Raw genomic sequence first — 27,784 nt, forward strand, 5'->3', positions numbered from 1 at the left:
ATCCTTTCATCATATCAACCCTTATTTTTGTACATATATAAGTTTTTCTTTCTTTAAAATTTTGGGAGGCACTTTCTTCTAACAGACCAAAATATACCGAAAATCTAGTGTGTGGCACTGATCTATATACTAGCCTGATCATATTTGATCACATTCTATTTTTTGTTTTGTTTTCTTTTGTTCTGTTTTTGTTTGTTTTTATCTTATCTTTTTTTTTCTTTTCCTTTTTTTTTTTCTCTCTTTCCCTTTCTTTTCCCACTGTTTCAGGTCTTTTCTGATTTCTTTAGAGTATATTTTCTGGGTACATTGTTACCCTGCTAGCATTTTGTTCTCTCATTAATCTATTCTCCTCTGCACAAAATGACAAGACGGAAAAAATCACCTCAACAAAAAGAACAAGAGGTAGTACCGACTGCCAGGGACCTACTCAATACGGACATTAGTACGATGTCAGATCTAGAGTTCACAATCATCACTTTAAAGATACTAGCTGGGCTTGAAAAAAGCATGGAAGTTACTAAAGAAACCCTTTCTGGAGAAGTAAAAGAACTAAAATCTAACCAAGTCGAAATCAAAAAGGCTATTAGTGAGGTGCAATCAAATATGGGGGCGCTAACTGCTAGGATAAATGAGGCAGAAGAAAGAATCAGTGATATAAAAGACCAAATGATGGAAAATAAAGATGCTGAGAAAAAGAGAGATAAACAACTACTGGATCACGAGGGCAGAATTCAAGAGATAAGCAATACCATAAGACGAAACAACATTAGAATAATTGGGATCCCAGAAGAAGAAGAAAGAGAGAGAGGGGCAGAAGGTATAATGGAGCAAATTATAGCAGAGAACTTCCCTAATTTGGGGAAGGAAACAGCCATCAAAATCCAGGAAGCACAGAGAACCCCTCTCAAAATCAATAAAAATAGGTCAACACCCTGACATCTAATAGTAAAACTTACGAGTCTCAGAGACAAAGAGAAAATCCTGAAAGCAGCTCGGGAGAAGAGATATGTAACCTACAATGGTAGAAACATTAAATTGGCAACAGACCTATCCACAGAGACCTGGCAGGCCAGAAAGGACTGGCAGGATATATTCAGAGCACTAAATGAGAAAAATATGCAGCCAAGAATCCTATATCCAGCTAGGCTGTCATTGAAAATTGAAGGAGAGATAAAAAGCTTCCAGGACAAACAAAAACTAAAGGAATTTGCAAACACAAAACCAGCCCTACAAGAAATCTTGAAAGGGGTCCTCTAAGCAAAGAAAGAGCCTAAAAGCAATATAGACCAGAAAGGAACACAGATAATATACGGTAACAGTCACCTTACAGGCAATACAATGGCACTAAATTCCTATCTTTCAAGAGTTACCCTGAATGTAAATGGGCTAAATGCCCCAATCAAAAGACACAGACTATCAGATTGGATGAAATAACAAGACCCGTCGATATGCTGTCTGCAAGAGACTCATTTTAGACCCAAAGACACCCCCAGATTGAAAGTGAGGGGGTGGAAAACCATTTACCATGCTAATGGACACCAAAAGAAAGCTGGGGTGGCAATCCTTATACCAGACAAATTAGATTTTAAACCAAAGACTGTAATAAGAGATGAGGAAGGACACTATATCCTACTTAAAGGGTCTATCCAACAAGAAGATCTAACAATTGTAAATAGCTATGCCCCTAACATGGGAGCAGCCAATTATATAAGGCAATTAATAACAAAAGCAAAGAAACACATCGACAACAATACAATAATAGTGGGGGACTTTAACACCCCCCTCACTGAAATGTACAGATCGTCTAAGCAAAAGATCAACAAGGAAATAAAGACTTTAAATGACACACTGGACCAAATGGACTTCACAGACATATTCAGAACATTCCATCCCAAAGCAACGGAATACACATTCTTCTCTAGTGTCCATGGAACATTCTCCAGAATTGATCACATCCTAGGTCATAAATCAGGTCTCAACTGGTACCAAAAGATTGGGATCATTCCCTGCCTATTTTCAGACCACAATGCTTTGAAACTAGAACTCAATCACAAGAGGAAAGTCGGAAAGAACTCAAATACATGGAGGCTAAAGAGCATCCTACTGAAGAATGAATGGGTCAACCAGGAAATTAAAGAAGAATTAAAAAAATACATGGAAACCAATGAAAATGAAAACACAACTGTTCAAAATCTTTGGGATGCAGCAAAGGCAGTCCTAAGAGGAAAGTATATAGCAATACAAGCCTTTCTCAAGAAACAAGAAAGGTCTCAAGTACACAACCTAACCCTACACCTAAAGGAGCTGGAGAAAGAACAGCAAATAAAGCCTAAACCCAGCAGGAGAAGAGAAATAATAAAGATCAGAGCAGAAATCAATGAAATAGAAACTAAAAGAACAGTAGAACAGATCAACGAAACTAGGAGCTGGTTCTTTGAAAGAATTAACAAGATTGATAAACCTCTGGCCAGACTTATCAAAAAGAAAAGAGAAATGACCCAAATCAACAAAATCATGAATGAAAGAGGAGAGATCACAACCAACACCAAAGAAATACAAACAATTATAAGAACATATTATGAGCAACTCTACGCCAGCAAATTAGATAACCTGGAAGACATGGATGCATTCCTAGAGATGTATCAACTACCAAAACTGAACCAGGAGGAAAGAGAAAACCTGAACAGACCTATAACCACTAGGGAAATTGAAGCAGTCATCAAAAATCTCCCAAAAAACAAAAGCCCAGGGCCAGATGGCTTTCCAGCGGAATTCTACCAAACATTTCAAGAAGAATTAATACCTATTCTTCTGAAACTGTTCCAAAAAATAGAAATGGAAGGAAAACTTCCAAACTCATTTTATGAGGCCACCATTACCTTGATCCCAAAACCAGACAAAGACCCCATCAAAAAGGAGAATTACAGACCAATATCCCTGATGAACATGGATGCAAAAATTCTCACCAAAATACTAGCCAATAGGATCCAGCAGTACATTAAAAGGATTATTCACCATGACCAAGTGGGATTTATCCCTGGGCTGCAAGGTTGCTTCAACATCCGCAAATCAATCAACGTGATACAATACATCAACAAAAGAAGGAACAAGAATCATATGATCCTCTCAATAGATGCAGAAAAAGCATTTGACAAAGTACAGCATCCTTTCTTGATCAAAACTCTTCAGAGTATAGGCATAGAGGGTACATACCTCAGTATCATAAAAGCCATCTATGAAAAACCTACAGCAAATATCATTCTCAATGGGGAAAAACTGAGAGCTTTCCCCCTAAGGTCAGGAACGTGGCAGGGATGTCCACTATCACCACTGCTATTCAACATAGTATTGGAAGTCCTAGCCACAGCAAACAGACAACAAAAAGAAATCAAAGGCATCCAAATCAGCAAAGAAGTCAAACTCTCACTCTTTGCACATGATATGATACTTTATGTGGAAAACCCCAAAGACTCCACCCCAAAACTGCTAGAACTCATACAGGAATTCAGTCAAGTGGCAGGATATAAAATCAATGCACAGAAGTCAGTGGCATTCCTATACACCAACAACAAGACAGAAGAAAGAGAAATTAAGGAGTCGATCCCATTTACAATTGCACCCAAAACCATAAGATACCTAGGAATAAATCTAACCAAAGAGGCAAAGGATCTGTACTCAGAAAACTATAAAATACTCATGAAAGAAATTGAGGAAGACACAAAGAAATGGAAAAACATGCCACGCTCATGGATTGGAAGAACAAATATTGTGAAGATGTCAATGCTACCCAGAGCAATCTACACATTCAATGCAATCCCCATCAAAATACCATCCACTTTTTTCAAAGAAATGGAACAAATAATCCTAAAATTTGTATGGAACCAGAAAAGACCCCCCATAGCCAGAGGCATGTTGAAAAAGAAAAGCAAAGCCGGCGGCATCACAATTCTGGACTTCCAGCTCTATTACAAAGCTGTCATCATCAAGACAGTATGGTACTGGCACAAAAACAGACACATAGATCAATGGAACAGATTAGAGAGCCCAGAAATGGACCCTCAACTCTATGGTCAACTCATCTTTGACAAAGCAGGAAAGAATGTCCAATGGAAAAAAGACAGTCTCTTCAACAAATGGTGTTGGGAAAATTGGATAGCCACATGCAGAAGAATGAAACTGGACCACTGCCTTACACCACACACAAAAATAGACTCCAAATGGTGGAAAGACCTCAATGTGAGATAGGAGTCCATCAAAATCCTAAAGGAGAACACAGGCAGCAACCTCTTCGACCTCAGCCGAAGCAACTTCTTCCTAGAAACATCACCAAAGGCAAGGGAAGCAAGGGCAAAAATGAACTATTGGGACTTCATCAAGATAAAAAGCTTCTGCACAGCAAAGGAAACAGTCAACAAAACCAAAAGACAACCGACAGAATGGGAGAAGATATTTGCAAATGACATATCAGATAAAGGGCTAGTATCCAAAATCTATAAAGAACTCATCAAACTCAACACCCAAAGAACAAAGAATCCAATCAAGAAATGGGCAGAAGACATGAACAGACATTTTTCCAAAGAAGACATCCAAATGGCCAACAGACACATGAAAAAGTGCTCAGTATCGCTCGGCATCAGGGAAATCCAAATCAAACCCTCAATGAGATGCCACCTCACGCCAGTCAGAATGGCTAAAATTAACAAGTCAGGAAATAACAGATGTTGGCGGGGATGCGGAGAAAGGGGAACCCTCCTACATTGTTGGTGGGAATGCAAGCTGGTGCAGCCACTCTGGAAAACAGTATGGAGGTTCCTCAAAAAGTTGAAAATAGAGCTACCATACAATCCAGCAATTGCACTACTGGGTATTTACCCCAAAGATACAAAAGTTGGGATCTGAGAGGGTAAGTGCACCCCAATGTTTATAGCAGCAGTGTCCACAATAGCCAAACTGTGGAAAGAGCCAAGATGTCCATCAACAGATGAATGGATAAAGAAGAAGTGGTATATATATACAATGGAATATTATGCAGCCATCCAAAGGAATGAGATCTTGCCATTTGCAATGACGTGGATGGAACTGGAGGGTATTATGCTGAGCGAAATAAGTCAAACAGAGAAAGACATGTATCATATGACCTCACTGATATGAGGAATTCTTAATCTCAGGAAACAAACTGAGGGTTGCTGGAGTGGGGGGTGGGGTGGGAGGGATGGGGTGGCTGGGTGATAGACACTGGGGAGGGTATGTGCTCTGGTAAGCGCTGTGAATTGTGCAAGACTGTTGAATCTCAGATCTGTACCTCTGAAACAAATAATGCAATATATGTTAAGAGAAAAAAAAAAAGAAGAAGGTAGCAGGAGGGGAAGAATGAAGGGGGGGAAATCAGAGGGGTAGACGAACCATGAGGGACGATGGGCTCTGAAAAACAAACTGAGGGTTCTAGAGGGGAGAGGGGTGGGAGGATGGGTTAGCCTGGTGATGGGTATTGAGGAGGGCACGTTCTGCATGGAGCACTGGGTGTTATGCACAAACAATGAATCATGGAACACTACATCTAAATCTAATGATGTAATGTAAGGGGATTAATATAACAATAAAAAAATTTAAAAAAAATATTTTGGCACTAAAAAATTTTACATAAATAAATAGGTGCCTCTTGATGTTTGAATGAGTTAGATAATATTACTACATCTCATCTAGAGATACATTTCAAAATGAGGATAGGAAACCCATATTGGTCACTTAAAAAATCTGAGAGATGCTGATACCAACTACCAACTCCATATAATTTTCATTGTATCAATGCTGTGATGTTTTGCCATAATAAAATAGACAAGAGATCATTTCAGAGGCAACTATAGTGAAGAGCAAAAACCACATGCTTGAAACTGGACTGCCTTCTGAATCCAGGCTGTGTTGACCATTAGGTGAGTGATATTAGGCAAATTATTTAACATTTCTGTACTTCAGTTTCCTCATCTGCAAACTGAGGTAAGAACAGTACCTACTTGGGTGCCTGGGTGGCTCAGTCTGTTAAGCGTCTGCCTTCTGCTCAGGTCATGATCTCAGGGTCCTGGATCGAGTCCCGCACTGGGCTCCTTGCTTGGCGGGGAGCCTGCTTCTTCCTCTGCCTGACACTCCCCCTGCTTGTTCTCTCTCTCCCTCTCTCTCTGACAAATAAATAAATAAAATCATAAAAAAATATATATTTAAAAAATAATAATAAAAAAATAAACTTGAGGCTTGCTAGTCACTTAAGACTAATCAATTATAAAAGTAAAGACAAACCATACTGATGTAAGACCTGAATATTTAGCAGTTCTCTGAGTGAAATTATCACTTAAAATGTAAATGATATCTGGGGCGCCTGAATGGTTCAGTCGGTTAAGTATCTGACGCTCGATTTCGGCTCAGGTCATGATCTCAGGGTTGTGGGATTGAACCCAAGTCGGGCTCCACACTGAGTGTGGAGTCTGCTTGTCTCCCTCTCCCTCTGCTCACTCTCCCTGTCTCTCAAATAAATAAATAAATCTTTTTAAAAAATGTCAATGATAGCAACAGGTGTCATAAAGTATTGATAAAATAATTTTAGGTACTGATCCATTGAATACATCTGTACCAGAGCAGCCAATAAGTTTATCCTCAGGACATCCTCTCTTCCGTGTCTCTTACTCCATTGTTTTTAACAAGAAAGGCTGTAAACCGTTGGCCCAAATGACTATGTGGCTAAGTGGTTTATCAATAAAACCTGGTTTAGTCAGATAGTGTGCCACTTACTTTTTTCTAGGAAAAACATGCACAGTGCATTATACAATTGTCTTGGATTTTAGTTCAAATGTTCCATAATTCTTACTATGCGTTGTTTTTTTTTTAAAGAATTTTAAATAGAAAACTGGGTTTTATTTTTATTTTATTTTATTTTTTTTTAGAAAACTGGGTTTTAAAATCGCAGAGTGTGCATCATACATTTGCTGTATTAATACCAGATTATAAAAATTGGGTGCAGTGTCAGTTTAAGTGCCAGCTTCATAGAGACCAGTGACATGGTAAATGATAAATATTAGTTGCTTGGTTTTCTTCAAATCCAAGATGCCATCAGTTGTAAGACATTAAAAAATAAAATTAGCGGGCGCCTGGGTGGTTCAGATGGTTGAGCGTCTGCCTTCGGCTCAGGTCATGATCCTGGAGTCCCTGGATCGGGTCCCGCATCGGGCTCCCTGCTCCTTGGGAGCCTGCTTCTCCCTCTGCCTTTCTCTCTCTCTCTCTCTCTCTCTCTCTCTCTCTCTCTCTGTCTCTCATGAATAAATAAATAAAATCTTTAAAAAAAAAAAAAAAAAAAAAAAAAATTAGGACTGGCAATTATAATTGTAAGATGCCATCAAAGGTAAGATGAACTCTACTTCAGAGTTTCCAAAATGTAAAATATCTGTATCTTGAGGTCAATGAAAGATGATATTATTAGTTATTAAGAAATATTTATTGAGGGCCTTCTATTGTCTGTAGTTTGAGCATTGGGATTTCTTAGGTATATAATGGGACTATACATAGTCCCTGACCTTGGGGGATTTAAAGACCAGGTAAGGGGCACCTGAATGGCTCAGTCGGTTAAGTATCTGACTCTTGATTTTGGCGCAAGTCATGATCTCAGGGTCATGAGATGGAGCCCAATGTTGGGCTCCACACTGGAGCCTGCTTAAGATTCTCTCTCTCTCCCTTTCCCTCTGCCCTTCTCCTGCCGCTCTCTCTCAATAAATAAATTAATTAATTAAATTAAAAAATAAAAAAATAAAGTCCAGTTAAAAAAAGAACACACATGTGAAAAATTAACTCGAATAAGTATATAGCAAGTCACAGCCTTTGAACTGTACGTAGCACATGTTCACTCACAACATGAAAAAGTTACATAAAATATATTACAAAAGCATATAAGCATGGCTAAAGTTTAATTTCTAAAAAGTAATTCTTCCTCCCCTAAAAAATGATAGTTTTGGGGCGCGTGGGTGGCTCAGTTGGTTGGGTAACCGACTCTTGATTTCAGTTCAGGTCATGATCTCAGTGTTATGAGATCGGGCCCCACACTGGGCTCTGTGCTGGGCATGGAGCCTGCTTGGGATTCTCTCTCTCTCTCTATCCCTCCCCATCTCCCTCTCTAAAAAAAAGAAAAAGAAAAAAAAAATAACAGCTTTAATTTGGGGGATTAGTCAGAAAAGAGAGAATCATGGTATATTTACATTCAAATGCCATAGGCTTTGTGTTATTTTATTTTTGTTTAATATTCAAAGTTAATGTTGAACATTAACCATCTCCTTCAAGTATTGCTGGGCACATACTAATTACAAATACTAACTCTTATATAGAGCTCTACTGAACACATCATAAATACTGGAGAAAGAAACAAAGGCAAGGAATTGCAAGACTTGGTTCAGAAAATTTCAAATAAATTGCTTCTGTGGCCCATGTTCAATCTTCAGTCTTCCTGGACTCTCTCACAAACTAATTAGGAAAAGAGATCAACAAAAGCATCCTGCCCAAAAGTAACATTCAATACAGTCATGGCTTACAATAAACAAAGAATTAACTGCTTATTAAGAATGCTAAGGGGCGCCTGGGTGGCTCAGTGAGTTAAGCATCTGCCTTCTGCTCAGGTCATTATCTTAGGGTCCTGGGATTGAGCCTGCTTAGGGCTCCCTGCTCAGCAGGGAGTCTGCTTCTCCCTCCCCCCACTTCTCGTGCTCTCTCTCAAAACAGATAAATTAAATCTTAAAAAAAGAAAAAAGAATGTTAAAAAGTACAAACTGCATCATCAAAATTTTATTGGGAAATATGGGTGAGGGCATATGAGTTTCTTTGCAGTCGGTAACTATTACTTCTGACCAAACAGTATTTTTCTAAGAAAACATTGTTTGGGTTAAGACTTAAAATACCTAAGTTATGGGGTGCCTGGATGGATCAGTGGGTTAAGTGTTTAACTCAGGTCATGATCTCAGGGTCCTGAGATTGAGAATCACGTTATTGGGCTTTGTGCTCAGCAGGGAATCTGTTTCTCTCCCTCTCCCTCTGCCTCTGCCTCTGCCCCTGCCCCTCGCCCTGCTCAGGAGCACATGCACTCTCTCTAAAATAAATAAATAAATCTTTAAAAAAAAATACCTAAGTTATTTCTCAGAAGAAAACAGAGTTTGGGACCCTAGGAACAATGAGGCCAGAAGCTACCAAATATCACTTTTACACAGATTCAATTCAAAACTATATCTACTTGGAAATAGGCAGTTGTATGCTGCTAATATAGATTTCCTTTGTGTTCTAGCTTTCAAAAAAGTAATTCTTGTCTTAAATGAAGAAGTTATGCAGGGCAAGAATTTAAATTACCTTTTCCAGTGCCAACATGAGTAAGATAGAGCATTCCAAAAGAGAGAGTCAGAGATCACTATTAAACTAAAGGAAAAGACAACACTGAACATCATTAAATTCAAGGGTCATCTTCTGTGATATCTATATATGAGGTGTTGTACCAACTGTGGGGAGAATCACAAAGAAATAAAAATGTATCCCTGTCCAATCTAATCTAATAGCAAAGGCAAGAAATTAACTTGAATTCAAGTATACAGTAAAATATAATCAGCATTACAGTAGAGTTACAAGCAAAATGCGATCCTACACGTCACTTCTATTGTTGATATCTTGGAGCTTTATAGAAGAGTTGTCATTTTAAACAGGCCTTAAAGAATGAGTAGGACTTTAATAACTGGAGTTGAGGAGAAAAAAGCATTCTGGGCTAAGGGAAAAGCATGGAGAAAGAGAAAGACATGGAATGTTTACGGGGTTGTGGGAAGTCCTGCAATTTGTGCCCCATCAGGACACGCACATGGGAGATAAAACAGAAGATGATACACAGCAAGACTGGGAAGACTCTTCAAACCCAAACCAAAGGGCTGGTCCTCAGAAAGGAGGTTTAAAGTATCTGGTTTCCTGTGATCAAGATTGTGCCTTAGGAAGACTAACTAGACGACAATGTCCAGGATAGACTGGAGGAGAAGAGATCACTTAGGAAGCTACTGTAATCACCTTAGCAAAAGGTTCTGGAAGAAAAAGGTTCAAGTATGAAAAACTTTCTGAAGGAGAAATGATAGGATTGAATGTTAATCAGCTGGATAGGATTAATCTGATGTTTGCAGCTTGCGTAACCCAGAGGATAGGCAGAAAATATATAATCAGTGTTGTGGGAGCCATAGGAATCCTTGACCCTGAACTGTATATTATTAAGGGGGAAGGAAAAGTAGTGGTAAATTTTAGAGTATGCAGGTTTTATGGGATGTTGTTGTCTGAGCAGAAGGTTCAGAATAGAAAACCATTCAAGATACCTTCCAGCTCTCTTTTGCCCGACTACCCATAGAATAGCTGTTTCTGACTGCCCTTGGCCTTATTCCGTTGGTTTACCTCCATTAAATAAATATTGAGTGAGTGTGTACTGAGTGCCAGGGACTGTTCTAGACAGTTGGGGCAAATCAGTTAACAAAACAGAAAAAAATTCTTGCCTTCAAGGAACTTGCATTTCAGTTAGAAGAGACAGACAATAAATAATACACATAATCAAATAAATGAAGTATATTATGTGTTAAAAGTAAAAAATGGTATAAAAAAAAGAGAGAAGACTAAGAAGTGTAAGGAGTGGAGATCCTGGGGCAGGGGTAGGGGTAGAGTTTACACTGAGAGATGGAGCAAGTCACAGCCTTTGAATCGTAGCACAATGTTAATATCTAAGGACACTGTTGGAACATTGTTCACCACATTTCCCAGCTTCCTCTTAATGAAAGCATAGGAGAGGGTCATTAAGTTTCTATGGACTCCCTGACTTCCCACCACCATCACTCACCTAACTGATCACATTTCTCTCTTGGCACTAATGGCCAGAAAGCTGAAAGCTAAATTTGTGATCTTCTAAAACATGGATGGAGCCTCATGGCATTTTTTTATATTTGTTTTCATCTTACTTTCCAAACTTCTGTTTTCCTACTGCCTTGATTTCTTCACATACTTTTATCCGATTGTGTATTTCTGTCAGCTAAAATCCAACTCAGATCTCTTGAAGTATAAAGAAATATGCAAAAATATACTGCTCAAGTTATCTTTTTTTATGATCTTGACCTCTTTTTGACACCAAAATTAGTGGCTTTAATTAAGGTCAAACCTGTTAAAATAATATATTTAAATACTTAGCCTACATCTCATCCCATGAGAGGTATATTTGCCTTCCCTACTGGTCACAGACACTTTGGGTACTTACATGAAATTCACGCAGCCGGTGCCAGCAGGTGGAGCGATCCAGACGAAGCTGAGGTTGGTTGTAGGCAGATGACTCACATGAGAGGCCACCACACTGCACATAAACTGGTTACCAAACTGATGGTCAGACATGATCCCTGAGAGACAGAAAGAAAGAGAAGTTGTCATAAAAACAACAAAACACAGTCTTTCTTATCGTGGCATTAACAATATTTTCTGGACATTTTTCTTGTATGTTAAGATTCATCATGCTGTTTGGCCACCCTGTAAGTTATGCAATTTTCCGTGTCCTGTTGTTAGAAGGGTATTAATAATTTAAAACATTTTTGTTAAGGGCTAATCTATTAATTTCATTGCTATAGTAGTTGCTTTCCTTTGATTTTGTTGATTGGTCTTTGTCCATCACCAAAGACCACCAGGACCATACCTATAGTATAACGAGGTTGGATTTACTGGAAGTCTTTACAGCAAACGAGACCAAATATTATTGGGAACTGGGAAGTATCTCAGTAAGAGGACGTTAGCAAAGGTTTGTTAAACTATTTGGGCTTCTGTTAGGTTATTTTAGAGGACAGGATGATCAAGCTGTCCTGAGAGTTTCCTGATTTTAGTACTACAAGTCCTGCATCCTGGGACCCCCCAATCCTGCTGGGGAGGTTACAGGGGTAGGTGGTTTTGTTTCTGGATTTGGTGCTATCAGAAAGTGGGGGCAATTTTATCAGAGAGTACCTTACTAAATTGTATATGGGAGACATGAGGAATGACATAAGCTAAAGTTGTGATCGATAAAAGTCATGTTAGCATGGAGAGGGGGATCGTCATTTTTGTGATCTGCACCATGTTCTTGCTTTTGTCTGTGTTCAGGTATGATTACAAAGCGGCCTTGGTTTTGGCTCAAGCCATCAGTTTCAAGGTGGCCTTGTCTGATGTTGATGTTCTGTAAAACTGTTTATATTCCACATGAGAATACCATAGCCTAGCTGTAAGTGCCAGGTCAGCTCCCAGCTGAGCTACCCAGGAGATGCTTTTTTTCTTTTTTAAGAAGATGATTCTCTTAGGTTGACCTCCAATATAAAATATTAATAAATAACTCAACAATAAGAAAATAACTCCATTTTTTAAAATAATAGGCAAAAGACCTGAAAAGACACCTCACCAAAAAATATACAGATGGCAAGTAAGTATATGAAAAAGATGTTCAACCTCACAGACCATTAGAATATTGCAAATTAAAACAACAAGGAAATGCCACTTTGCAACTATTATAGCCACAGTGCAAAACACTGACACACCAAATGCTGGTGAGGATGTGGAACAATAAGCACTCTTATTCATTGCTGATGAGAATACAAAATGGTACAGCCACTTTGAAAGACAGTTTGGCATTTTCTTACAGAAATAAACATACTCTTACTGTATGATCCAGCAATCATGCTCCATAGTATTTACCCAAATAAATTAAAGATTTCTGTCCACACAAAACCCTGCACATGGATGTATATAGCAGTCTTAATTCATAATTGTCAAAGCCTGGAAGCAACCAAGATATCCTTCACTAAGTGAACGGAATGGAACTGTGGTCCATCCAAACAATGGAGAATCTATTCAGGACCAAAAGGCCATGAGCTACCAAATTATGACAAGACATGGATAAATAAATGCATTTGACTAAATGAAAGAAGCCAATCTGAAAAGGCTACATACTGCATGATTCCAACCATAGGACATTCTGGAAAAGGCAAAACTATGGAGACAGTAAAAACATCCCCAGTTGCCAGGGGTTAAGAGGGAGGCAAGGATGAATAGGCAGGACATAAAGGATTTTTTAGGGCAGTGAAATGATTCTGTTTAATACTACGATAGTGGACACATGTCATTATGTATTTGTTAAAACACACAGAATGTACAACATTAAGAGTGAATCCTAATGTAAACTAGGGACTTTGAGTGATAATGATGTGTCAGGATAGGTTAATCTGTTGTAAAGAATGTATCACTGTAATGCAGGAGGCAGATAATAGTGGGGAGTCGTGGGGGGAGGTGGGGGCATACGGGAAATGTCTATACTTTCCATTCAGTTTTGCTGTGACCTAAAAGTGCTCTAAAAACAGTTTATTAATAACAATATTAATAAAAACATTGCCAGGAATGAGCAATTAAATAAAAAATTCACTTCCTGGCTTTGTGAACTTAGGTAAATGATTTACTCTGAGACCCAGTCTTCTTGTCTATAAAATGGAAATACCATGTCCCCTCCATCCCAAAGTTATTGTGAGAATTAAATGATCCAATACATAGGAGTACAGTTCCCCCCATGTTTGGATAGATGCCCTTTCTACATGTCATCATAACAGTTCATACATGCTTCATCATAGCACTTGACCTGTGAGGGACTAGGTCTTTAATTTTTATATTCTAAGCAACTATCACAATGCCTGACACATCACAGATACTCAAGAAATGTTTTTTCTGAATCAATACAAGAATGATTTAACTAAAAAAATTAAAAGCAATAGAAAAGGTATCACATATGTTACATTACCTAGTGAAACAGAATCTTCTAGAATAAAAGAATAGGTCATACTGGACAAAGAAGCAGAAAAACAGGTCTGTATTTTGACATAGCCTAACGATGCCCTTTTTCTCATCCAAGTTTTTATTTTTTTAAGCTACGTCTTCAGACAAAATTCATCAAGCCAGAGAAACCACAAGGTTAGGGAGGAGAAGAGACTACCCAGGAAATCACAGAGTGCCGCAGGAGACTCACAAGCCATGACTCAGGAATTGCCACTCTGCTCTGGTTGGGCATAAAGCAGAAATCCTGTGTGTGTATGTGGAAAATGACACACCTGCAGGAGTCAGCCTGACCAAAAAGGAAAACAGAAGTTCCAGCCACTATCATGTGGGAAGGGAAATGAATCAAACAAAATAAGGCTTCAGGGTTTCACAGCCTTGGTGACAGGATTCACATTCAAATATCTCCCGATTCTTCAAAACCCCTCCTAGAAAGTGAGTCAATGTCTGAGCTGCATATTACTTCACAATATTTTATAAAAAAAGAAAAAAAAAGCTATATTGTTGTAATTAGGACATGCCCCACTCTAGGTAAATTTGCCACATAACAACATTCTTGCAATCCAACCGTCCGGCACGGTAGTTGCCAACAAGCCTGCACAGTGGCATCATCTCAAGAGACGGGATAAATATTGGTTCCTAGAGATTCTGAGTTAACTGGTTTGGGATAAAGCCTGGGTACTGGGAGTTTCGGAAGCTCACCAAGCAATGCTAATATGTAGCCAAGAACATACATTAAAAATTTGTCTTAGTAAGATGTTGTCCAGGCTTCAGGGCATAGAATAATACCCATATGGTACCAATAGAACAGTTTGAAAGTATCCAGAAGTGTCTTACACAAGGGCCCTGACAGTAATGCAAAATATTCAATCCTTTACCCACTACTCCTAGAACCATGTATTCTGAGGGCCTTATTATGTACCTTCAAATATTAGGAGTGCACAGTGGTCTTTGCTTTTTTAACAAAGAGCCCTGGCATATTATACTGCCATCACAGTTTCTTTTTTGTTTTTAACTGAAGTACAATTAACACACAGTGTTATATTAGTTTCAGGTGTACAGTATAATGATTCGATAATTCTATACATTACTCCATGCTCATCACAAGTATACTTTCAATCCCCTTTATCTATTTCACTCATCCCCCCACCCACCTGCCCTCTGGCAACCACCAATTTGTCCTCTGTATTTAAGAATCTGGTTTTTCCCTCTCTTTTTTTGTTTGTTCATCTGTTTTCTTTCTTAAATTCCATATTTGAGAGGAATCGTATGGTAATTGTCGTTGTCTGACTTATTTCACTTAACATTATAACTTCTAAGTCCATCCATATTGTTGCAAGCTGCAAGATCTCATTCTTTTTTTGCCGCTAACATTCCATCACATACATACAATATACAATATACAGCTTCTTTACCCATTCATCTATGGATGGACATTTGAGTTGCTTCCATATCTTGGTTACCACATTTTAATTGGCATTTTCTTTGAAAATATCTAAAAGTTGGCCAGAGTTGCAGCTATTAGTCATCTATTCATCTTAGTATCAACCAGCAGAAAACAACAGTATTTACAGAATACCTAGTTTGGCTCAAACATTCTGTTAGGCCCTGTGGAGGTGCACAGAAGAAACGTAGGACATGGTCCCTACCTGAAATAACTTGAGCTGGAAAGAGAAAACTGGAGCAAACTGACATTCTAAATAAAACACCTAGAAAATAAGTAAGTGCTAAATGAAGTTGTATTTGTGAAAAAATATGAAATAGGAGGGCGCCTGGGTGGCTCAGTTGGTTAAGCGACTGCCTTCGGCTCAGGTCATGATCCTGGAGTCCCGGGATCAAGTCCCGCATCGGGCTCCCTGTTCAGTGGGGAGTCTGCTTCTCCCTCTGACCCTCCTCCCTCTCATGCTCTCTGTCTCTCATCCTCTGTCTCTCAAATAAATAAATAAAATCTTTAAAAAAAAATTATGCAATAGGAGAAGAGTCATTAATAGAAACAATTATAATAATGGTTATAGTAATACTTAATTGAGCACTTACTATGGCCTGGTGCCATTGTAAGCATTTCATGAACATTAACTTATTTGAGGCTCTTAACAACCCTGTGAGGAAGGAGATGTTAGTTTCTCCACTTTACCTGTAAGGACCCTGAGGCAATGGAGATAAAAGAACATATTCCTGGTCATAGAGAAAGTGGAGAGTGTAGCCTGGATTCAAACCAATGCCCTTGCTATCCAGTCAAGAAATGGTGCTATTGAAGAGGGAGGCTGAGCTGAGTCTTGAGAGAAAATCCAAGATTTCCCACATTTGTTTCTATTTACATGAGGCAGCAGAGTATAATCAAGAGACTGTCCCCTCACTCTGCCACACACAGCTGAATGACCTTGTCATGGTGCCCCCTCTCAAGCTTCAGTTCTGACATCTGTAAACTGCTGGTCCTTGATCACTAAGACGCCCTTCAGTTCCAAAGCTCTCTGAGTACAATCTAAATCAATAAAAGAAAGATGGGAGGACATCTCACAAAGGCAGACATAATGAGCAGAGGTGCAAATATAAAATGAGAACGAGAAGAACAGTCAGGCTCAGCTTCCAGTGTTCTATGAAACACAGTTTACTGCCTCCGCCACAATGATCTTCTTAATGGCTTGTGTCATGAAAGACATATACCATCTAATTAACGTAGGTGATCTGGGAACCTATTCTTGGGAAAACTGAAATTTGATTTTGATAATGAATTTAAATTTATGATGGTGCTTTCCCTGCTGTGTGCTGGATAATAGGATACATATTGAGTTTTTAATATTACTTGGAAAAAGGAAAATCAGATAATAGAATTTAATTACATGTATATCAAGGAGATATATACTTATTATGTGTATATGTGTGTACCATAGTAATAATGAAGATTTTATTTTCATTGCTGTGGTTATGTGTAAACTCTCATACAAAAGTGTTCATGTGGAACTTCTTCCTCAATGAGAAAAGCTATACTTTTCCAAGTATGTTATGGACTATGAGAGAAAATAAGCATTTCAAGAAGTATGCCTCTCCTGATCTAACTTTGGGCAAATAAAGTCTAATTTCAAACTCTGAAGTGCTACAAGATTGATAACTTGTCTAGCAAGAGTTTAAAGCATCCATGTTATAAAGGTATTTTCCTTTTGAATATTGTGTATATACACCTGAAAAATAGAATATTCACCATCTATCTATAATTTCTATATTAGAAAGAGTCAATATTACTCTTTGACATAGTATGGGTGCTTTAAATTCATTAAGTCATTCAAACCACTGGATATCTAGTTTAAAAATATCAATATTTGTCTTCTTAATGATAGCTGTGGTTAAAGGATATAAATCTGTACCAGAGTTTCCTTTCTCCACATGATACTTCTGCAAGATCAGGCTCATGGTGTCTTTAATTGTTCTAAAGTTGCTTCCATGATTCCTTTTAAGACAGTGATACACATTTCTTTGCCTTCTGGGATGTCATTTTGCTTGACAAGTCTTCAGTTATTTTAAGTTTGTGACTAAACCTTGTATGAACTCTATTTTCCCACAGGAATACTTTTCTATGCTTTTAATGTGCACACCTTGGATCTTCAGAACTGTAACTAAAATTTCTATAATTTCTCCCATCTCTAAAACAAAATGCATATATTCTCATAAAAATGTAGGCCATTCACTTCCAAGAAGCACACTGAAGACTTTATTACCCAAAATAACTAATGTAGTGGGAAAGTTACACATTCATGTTGGGTTTATTCTATATTTTGTAGATTAAAGATGTGGACTACTCAAATCTCTTTAGTGTGTGATTTGTCATGGTTAGTGTGGAAGTGGGTAGAAACTTGCCCTAGTTTATTTTTCACATATTTCAAGCACTAAGATATCCGTGGATGAGATATTGCCAAAGAAAGGGCAAGTACCTTAGTATTACAGATTTTTGTTTGTGAAAAATGTAGCCTTCATATATAAAAATGATGAAACGTTAAAAGAGATATTATTTTATCATTTCAAACACTTTCAGAAAGTATAGTAGAATGTTGTTCTGTCAGGAAGTTTTAGTAATCTATTAACTTATGTCTACATAAAAAGCGGAAGATGACAAATACTTAAGGTGATTTCTAATTCCTTGTATTTTTATCATTTGCTCTTTCCTTAAAAGGGGGGATGGGTTAGCCCAGTCATGGGTATTAAGGAGGGCATGTACTGCATGGAGCACTGGGTGTTGTACGAAAACAATGAATTGTGGATCACTACATCGAAAACTGGTGCTGTACTGTATGGTGACTAACATAATAAAACAAAATTTAAAAAAAAAAGGGATATCTAAAGGCTTCCATCAGTTAATAAAAAATAGAGCCTTCTGCAAATCTGGTTTGGAAAGTTAGTGTTATATTGTAAGTGAACAGGGAAAATGAATTATAGAGTTCCTCTTAGTCATTTTTTAAGTCTTTTCATTTGATTTAAATATGAATAAATGTTTACTTACAGAATTTGACTTGTCTTTTATTTGCCTTCTTCGCTAGGTCAACGTACTCAAACATTTCAACAAAGCTAAACACGATTTTACAGACTGAAAAGTAATCACAGAACTTTCTGAAAACATCCTTATTGCAGCTTATCTGTAAAGCACCAGCCTGATGAAAATGGATATGAAAAGAACGGCTCTCGAGTATTGCTACTAGATAATGAATAGTTGGTGCACACATGCTCGCATATATACCCTGGGTATGTGTAATTTTTAAAACACTGATTTAAAGGCATTTGGTTTCAGGTGTAAGTCTAGAAGCAAAAAAACACTAAAACCTTTTAAGACCATTCTGAAATTGTATGTCTATGGGCATAAGTTAGAAAATGTATGAGGATTCATGCTATTTCCACCCCTCTTGTCAGTTACACAAAAAGATGCTCTTCCTAGTCAACCTGATTCTTTCCTCACTCACTGCCGTTACAAAGATGAGAATTACTGCTGTTGCTCTCCCTCTCTGGTCTTCTCCCAGCTCTGCCATTTACCAAATGCCTTCTCCGTGCCCAGGGTTGTAGCCCTATTATTGCCTACTAGTACTGGAGGGACAGTAGTCAGGAAGGGTTGAGAGCACAGACCCTGGAGCCAGTCTGCCTGGGTTCAGATCCTTGTTCCACCACCGAGGAGCTATGGAGTCTTGGGCAGGTTACTCAAAAACTCTGTTCCTCAGTTTCCTCTCCAGGAAAATGGAGATGATAGTAATAGGGTGGTCGCAAAGATTAAATGAGTATATAGCACATAGTTAGCACTGCATGTGTTAAATATTATCATTCCCATTTTGGAGACCAACGAGAATTAAGTGACTTACAAGGATAACAGAGCTAGTGAATGACACTTGATCACATCTTCTATTTTACACTGTGCACTGGCTTCTTCCTTACCTGTATCCTTACGTGGAAGTACCTCAATTCTGGGACCAACCCCTGTCCTGATCCAAAAGAAATCCCGTCCAAACTCAGTGATGGAGAGCAAACCAGCTGAGAGTAAGCAGGAAGAGGACCCCTTCTCTAGACACAAGCTTAGGTGCTCCTCCATCAACCCCATCCAAACACCTTAATTTCTCATCAGATAGTTATTGGATACTCTTTGTCCTCTTGGTAGGCACATCTCTGAATGAGATACGGATGTGAGTGACACATCTTTAGGTCAAAAGCGCTCCCCTAAAGGGCAAAGCCATTCAGTTATTAAGTCTATGTGGCCACTGAGTTTGACAGAGCAGCAACTTTTCCAAAGAGCTACGTAAAAGTTTGCACTAACTGAAGCTCTCTGATCCACTGGTTCAAAGTATACCTCTGCTGCCCTCCTCCTAACACTGCATACCACCTCCCCTCCCCCAATAACCACTGCTTGCCGGCAGGTAATCATTACTATTGTCTGCTGCTAGCCTTTCCAAACTGACTGCACCACACTGGTTACCTGTCCAGAACTCTATTTTGCCTCCCTACCTGGTCCCTGCTCCTTTGACTTGCCCTGGTGTACGCTGGATTCACACTACAACTTCCAGGCTGGAAGTCAGATTTTACACATTTGCAGGCAAGAAAAACCCAAAGAGGAAAAGGCTTCAGAGATATAAACCCAAGCCAATGTGGGAGGCTGGAAAGAGCCTCGGCAAGCCTTTCTTTACAAAACAAAACATCCTGCATAACTGAAACCTGATACCAATCAAAGAGCAACTCTCCACTTCCCCTTTGCCCCCACTGGCAACCACCATTCTATTCTCTGGCAACCATCATTCTATTCTCTGCTTCCATGAGTTTGACTATTTTAGATACCACACATAAATAGAATCATGCAGGATTTGTCCTTCTGTAACTGGTTTATTTCACTGGGCATAATGTGGTCTAGGTTCACCCATTTTGTCACATATGGTACATTCCATTGTAAGTGTATACCATACTCTTTATCCATTCATCCATTGATGGACATTGAGGTTGCTTCCATACCTCGGCTATTGTGAACAGTGCTGCATGAAAATGCAGGTATCTCTTCAAGATTGTGATTTCAATTCTTCTGGGTATCTACCTATAAGTGGAATTGCTGGATCATATATTATTTCTATTTTATATAAGATACAATATCACTAAAGCCCTGGGTAACTACTGATACTCTCAGTTGCAAACCACAGAATACAATCTAGCTAATTAAAGGAATTTTGAGCGAGATGAGGCAGCTTCCCTGGGAGATACACAGAAATAAACCTAGATGCTGCAGAGCAAGGAGTGAAGTCCACAGGACCGGTCCAACATAAAACAATAGCTGACATCACCCACTCCTTGACATCAACCATATTTGGACTAAAATAACAGAACATTCACCTTGGCTATTCCAAAAAAATATATAAGAACTTTCCATGACTGCACCTGATTGAATATGGATAAACCCATGTTCAGTCCCCAGCTCATAAGGTAGTTTTCTGTATCCAAGTCCCATAAGGGCTGGTCTAGATGATAGGAGGAAACTAAGTTACATGCCTTCACCCCTAGAAAGGAAGTGTGGGAATTCTGTTTTGGAATGGTGGTACTCACAATGTGGGAAACTTTATAAAAATGTTGGATAACCAGAGATGGTGTATGTCTACCACAGAGAGCAAGTTCAGACTCTATGAAGTTCTGATTTTTCTGATCCCAAAATAGTTAAAATAACTGATAGCTTTAAACAACCACGATTTTTAGGACTATGTCCATGAACCTATACACTGAGTTCCTTATCCCTTATCTTGAGTAAGCATTCTGCCACAGGAAAGATATTGCTTATAGCAGTGAATCTATTTGATAGAAAGGAGCAAAGGCTCCCCATGCCCTTCCTGGAAGCCTAACAGATTTCCCAGGGAGTCACATCAGAACAGAATGTGCCTCTGCTTTCTGACTCCAGATGGTATAAATCTGCAACAAATGGCACACATCGTTTTAACAGAGTTCCTGCTAAAAGAAGAACTCAATGAGTTAGCCTAATATTTATTATCTCAGTTAAAGAACACTATCTACCTAGTCTTGGAGTTATTACTGACCTCTCCCCCACCCCAATCAATCAGGAAGTCCTTCTGATGTTACCTCAAAATTTTCTCAACTCTGCCCCCTCTTGCCTAACCTTTCTACCGTGGCCTTATCTCAGGCTTTCATTATCTCTTTTTTGACCAGTACCAACAGCTCCCTAACTGGTCTTTTTTAGTTCAGTTTTGCTTCCTCAGGCTAATTCTCAATACATATATGTTTCAAAAATGCAAATCTGATTTTATCATTCCACTGATTTAAATCCTTCAACGGCAATCCACACTTATAGAAGTAGGCCTAAGTTCCTCAACATGACATTCTCTCCCCCCATCTATTTCTCTGCACTCACTTATCATGACCCTTATTCAAACTTCCCACTCCATCAAGACCAAACTGTATATAGCTATATGAACACACCTCTAGTTTTGTTCTTGTTCTCTCTGCTGACTGGAGGTCAGCAAACTATTGGCCCATGGGTCAAATCTGGGCCATGGCCCCTGTTTGTATTACCACCGAGCTAAGAATGAGCGTTTACATTTTTAAAAAGTTGTAATACAAAAAGAAAAATATGCAATAGAGACCTATTATTATGACCTAAAAAGCCTAAAATATTTACTATCTGGCCACTTACAGAAAAAGTTTGCTGACCCCTGGCCTAAGTACCCTTTCTTCCTCTCACTTGGCTAAACCCTTACTCATCACTTAATACACATATGAGATCATAAATCATCACCTCCATGAAATTCTCCTGTACAACTTCTTCCTGTATCCCAGGTTAACATTAGGAACATCTCCTGCTCTTATAATACCCAGAGAATAGTTCTGTTATTGAACCTACTCATTGCTTTACAGAGAGTTATCTGTCTTCCTCATTAGACTGTTAATTATGTGTTATGAAATTTTTATTCACCAAATCTATGACAGGCACATAAAAGATGTTTATGGAATGAAATACTGCTGAATAAAGGCGTTACTATTGACATTATGTGGTAAAACAGTCATTTAAATGACAGGAGCTCTCCGTGGTACTGAAGAGACTTCCTCTAGCTCCTTCCCAGAACCTGATATTTTGTGTTTCTCAATTACCTTCACCAACCTCTATAATGACTTCATGACTTTTCCTTCCACTTTCCAATCTACTTCCTGTAGAATACAAACTCTTGCCCAACTCTCTTCTTCTCCAATTAACTAGACATACCTTTTAGCCAAGGCATTTATTATTTACCCAATAGTTACAGGCTCCCCCACACTGCAGCCTCTCTGTATTTCAAAAGGGCTGTGTGAATAATTTTGACCAATGGGATACAAGCAGAAATGAAGTACACTATTTCCTAGTTGAAGAACAGAATAGAGTGAGTTCTCTAGGTTCCTGTATTCCCTCGCCTTGATGGCAAAAGAAGCCACACACTGAGATAGCATAGTCACAATATGGAAATAACTTAGATTGCTGAGTGCCTGCATGGAGGGCAACTACCCTAAAGAGACTCTTAATTCAACAGTCTTATATAGAGCTGTTGAATTAAGCTGCAATTTGGGGGTTAATTTCTTAACACAGCAAATCTGAATTTCCCTGATTAATACATCCTTTTAATATAATGACTCTTATCACAGTTCATTTACTTCTATTTCCTTTACTAGATTATAAATTTCTTAAGAGAAGTGATTTGATGCTATTAATTTTCACAGCATCACTCAATAGTTGTTTGCTAAATGGATGAACAGACTTCAAAGTCAGCTTTCCTCTTCTCCATGACATTTCCTACTCTCAAAAAAAACAACAGTCTGTTTATTTTACAGCAAAGGAAAACTGTGATGAGTGTAATTTCCTCATATGTGAAATATGGAAAACAATAGTACCCCCCAAAACAACAACAACAACAAACACAAAAAACAATAGCACCTGCACCACTGGGTTACACAGTTAATGTATGTAAAATGCCTAGAGCTATGCCCAGCATAAAATAAATATATATATAAATGTTGGCTGTTACACCAGCACTAAAACTTCTTTTTAGGATCCCTAAATTTCTATCCATGGCCCCAGTGACTTACAAAATCAATGATTTTTTTTTTTCTGGTAAAGGCACTGCATTCAATAACTCTTCATTTTCTTATAAAATGAATAAATTTAAAAATGTTAAATCACATATAATACAAAAAATACAGTTTAAACATGTATAATATTACAATTACTGCAAGCAGTTTATTTATATCATGATATAAATAGATAAAATATCAATACATTTTAAAAGACAAATCACAGGAAAATTTGATGTATACTACATTTATTTATTTATGAGTGTGAGCACTTGGATGAGGGTGGCAGAGGCTGAGGGAGAGAGAGAATCTTAAGCAGCCTCCATGCCCAGTGTGGAGCCCAATGCAGGGCTCGATCTCAAAACTCTGAGATCATGACTTGAGCTGAAATCAAGAGTTGGATGCTTAACCGACTGAGTGTCCCATCTCCTTACATCTCTCAAATTCTGTTGTCTATGACTTTCTTGAGATGGCATCATTAGTCACAGTGAACTCTGGTGTCCTTGCATGCAGGGCTCAACCTCACGACCCTGAGATCATGACCTAAGCTGAAATCAAGAGTCAGACACTGAACTGATTGCATCACCGAGGTGACCCAAAGAAATTTAATTTTAGATTTGAAATTATTTTACCTACAGTTTCTAACTGAAAAGACAACCCAAATATTTTTTTAAAGAATTCATTTACATATTTCTATAGTTCGGAAGAAAATATTAGAACTTCTATATTTTACTGTCAAATTTATATGTCCTATAATATACAAAGTATGTTAAGTACAGGAGTATATGTATTGAACTTATAAATTAAAAGTAAATAAATAGACAAATATTTAATTATACATGTATGCTCAAAAATTTTACTAATAGAGCAATTCTATATTTGGTTTAGAGACTTCACCAGGTCAGAGAGGAAAGTAAGAGATTAAGAGATTTGGTGTGAAGGGCGCCTGGGTGGCTCAGATGGTTAAGCGTCTGCCTTCGGCTCAGGTCATGATCCCAGAGTCCTGGGATCGAGTCCCACATTGGGCTCCCTGCTCAGCGGGGAACCTGCTTCTCCCTCTGCCTCTCTCTCTCTCTCTATCTCTCATGAATAAATTAATAAAATCTTTTAAAAAAAAGAGAGATTTGGTGTGAAAAAATTATCTCCCTTGTGACTTTCTGAGACAAGAGAACTGTCCAATTTTTATCTTATCCTCCTGTGGTCAGTCAGGAGATAACGATAGTGATAAGAATAAGAAGAGAAAAGGCTTTGATCTGAGTCCATTGTTGTATTCTTCAAGGGAATGAAGGGGAACATGCCAGGAGGAGCCCAACAGAAGCGCGCAATCGGCAGTATGTTTCTGGGTCTGCTATGGAATTATGATCTAGCACGAGGATGCCAGATTTCTGCCAACAAGCATTAGAGATGCCATGAGGGCTTAATACAATGGAAAACTCATGCAAAGATATTGATAATCCAAAGCAAATTACTCTTAAGTATCATAAAAGAAGCCTACATTATTTTGTGAGCCCAAAAAGATAGCAAATGCATCTCCTTAGGACAGAGAATCAATAAGCTATTATAGCAATGTTTGAGACATTACTGGTTTTGAAAGGGAAATAAAATCCTCTTGGGTTTTTGTTTTTGTTTTTTGTTTTTTCAAAAGGAACAGCATTCTCAAAGTGGAAGAGTACTGGTCACACTGAGACAACTAAGGAGAAGTGAGAGTGGCTGGGATACAGTAATATGCACAGCAGGCCCAGGGAGGAAAGAGGGGGAAAAGCAACTGAGGGGGGCCAGAATAGAAAGACGCTGGATGCCTCAGTCAAGAATTGGTACTGCTGCAGGCACAATGGGGAATGATTCCCCGAACTGTTTATACACAGAAAGAAATATAAACATGATAGTGGTGTATAAAATGTATGGATACAAACCAAAGAACATCAAGGACAGTGCCTGGAAAATTAACACAAGAGACCAGGCAAGGCATGAAAAGGGTTGGAATTCCAGTGTTAGGAGAAAGGTTTTTTATTTGAATTCATTGTTTTATGTCTCATATTATGGTGCTAGGGCTGCCATAACAAAGTATCACAAACTGGATGGCTGAAAGCAACAGGATTTTACTGTCTTACACTTTGGAGACTAAAGTCCAAAATCAAGGTGTCAGCATGCTAGTTCTTTCTGAAGGCTGTGAGGCAGAATCTGTTCCATGCTTTTCCCCTAGCTTCTGGTGGTCCCAGGCTTTCTTTGGCTTATAGGAACATCATTCCAACCTTCCTACCCCACATGGCATTCTCTCTGTGTCTCTGTGTCTCTGTCTTCCCATGCTTGACTTATAAGAACACCAGTCATATTGGATTAGGAAGCTACCCTACTCCAGTATGACTTCATCTTCACTTAATTATATGTGCAACGACCCTATTTCCATATAAGGTCACCTTTTGCGGTATTGAGGGTTTAGGACTTCAACATATCTTTTCTGGGGAGAAATTTAACCCATTTATTAACCCATAATGTGCCTCAAGGAAATGAAGAGAATCATGAGGAGCTACAGCGTTCTCACTCAGAAAAACATGTTAGTGATTATGAAAGCATGGATGGTATTCTGTGACTCAGTGTTAGGTAGAAAGGTTATGATTTATTAAGATGCTATCAAAGAAAAGTAACTCATTTTCTAAATATTGATTTATAATTCAAACTTGCCTAAAATACAAAGTATATGGTAAATAATACCACATAAAATCATGGGGGAGTTCATTAGAAGAATGGGCAGCAGGAGGGGGAGAGAGAATTTACAAAACAAAACAAAACAAAAACACAAAAAACAACTAAATAAATTGACAAAAAGTCCTAGAAAAAATTCTAGCTTTGCATTTAGAAATTGCATGCAGGAGTCCACAAGACTTTTGAAAGTAATATATACCTTTAAAAAGAGGTAACCCATTGTCACCCATACTTTTTTTAACAATGAAAATCACTGGCTAACATAAACCCTAAAAGAACAAAAAACAGTAACAGTAAAATGATCATTAAATTTGTCATCAGAGACCTTCAAAAGGATAAAGCCATCATACTTAACAAAGTTATTAGTAAAAACTATCCTAGTATATTTGCCAACTCAATTAACTACACTACCACACACCAACACATGTTATTGATAAGAGCCACGCAAAGGTTAAGCTTACATTATAATAATATACCTCCTTATAAAGATGTCACAAGAGGTGACAACAAGATCTCTTTCTAAAGACTGATTGCATAGCTGGGAAATACCACTAATTAAACTATCGTTGAATGTAGATTTTACAAAAAAAGTTTTTGAGAAATAAGGAGTACTCCAGGAAAGACCGTGATTGCATTTCATGAGACAATGACTGCAAAAAGCCCACCCATACTGTCCAGTTTTTAGAGGAAGTTAAATTGGCGTCTTTGAAGCAGATTGTCTTTTCCTTTCCATCCAATGTAGAGGGGTGTAATACAGTCTCACCTGGGTGTATAGGGATTTACAAACACAATTCCAATTACAAGGAACAGGATTTGCACACGTAAGGGCCTGCCCAGAGCGCTACGAATTCACCTTCTAATTTGCAGCGCTGCCCCCAGAGGCTGAGCGTGATTCTGCCCACATATGGAGAGTGTGTGGATGCCTATGCCCAGAGCACCAGGTGGGAGGTACGGAGCTCCCAGTCAGGGAGGCTGAGCAGATGATTTACAGCTGACATCTAAGCGCTCCATAGAGAACTGCCAAGTGCTATACTAAACGCCACCAATCAGGCAAATCCAGTCGTGGCAAACAAGCTTGGCGTTAACTGCAGAAATAAGATATGCTAATCAGTTGCTCTACTCCAGGAAAACAAGTCACCAGGGAAGGAGGCTGGGGGAAAAGCCACATCTTTAAGGCTCTGCAGAGGTTTTAGGTTAAATTTCTACAATTATCTCTAGTTAGGACTTCACTGATATTTCTACCTCATTTACAACATAGTAAGTGTTTTACACAACTACCCCGTTGAGCAGTCTCTTTGGAAATCTTTAAATCCCCTTCCAGGCTACCAGGAGTTAACTATGGCATTAAAATGCATAGATCATGTCTACTTTACATGTAAATACTCTCTATAGGATGCAGCATGGTGTCATAGTTAAGTACAACAGGACTGGCAGGAGGCCCACTACGTTCAAATCCTGCCTCTGCCATTAAATAGCTGTGTGACCTTGGCCAACTTAAACTCTCTCAGCCTCCACTCCCTCACCTGATATTTAGAATTGTTGGGAGGATTAAATGAGTTAATATAAGCAACACTCTTAGAACAGTACCTGGAACATAGTATTCAATAAATGTTAGCTACTATAATTCAATAGCTGTCTGTTCACCTTTAACATGGTAATTGCATTCCTA

The 27,784-nt window shown here is 38.5% G+C and overlaps 1 protein-coding gene across 1 annotated transcript in view; it reads right to left on the minus strand.

Annotated features, from left to right (window-relative positions):
* The window catches only part of RELN (reelin), a 530,360-nt gene that overhangs the window by 372,142 nt on the left and 130,434 nt on the right, over positions 1 to 27,784 (minus strand). Inside the window, exon 3 of the mRNA XM_045864852.3 lies at positions 11,285 to 11,420. Within this exon, the coding sequence (XP_045720808.1) occupies positions 11,285 to 11,420 (136 nt within the window). The remainder of the gene's footprint in view (positions 1 to 11,284; positions 11,421 to 27,784) is intronic.

This window comes from Mirounga angustirostris, unplaced genomic scaffold, assembly GCF_029215605.1.
Source record: "Mirounga angustirostris isolate CCGP_5_RB_7025 unplaced genomic scaffold, mMirAng1.0.hap1 SCAF_12, whole genome shotgun sequence".
Classification (NCBI taxonomy): Eukaryota; Metazoa; Chordata; class Mammalia; order Carnivora; family Phocidae; genus Mirounga; species Mirounga angustirostris.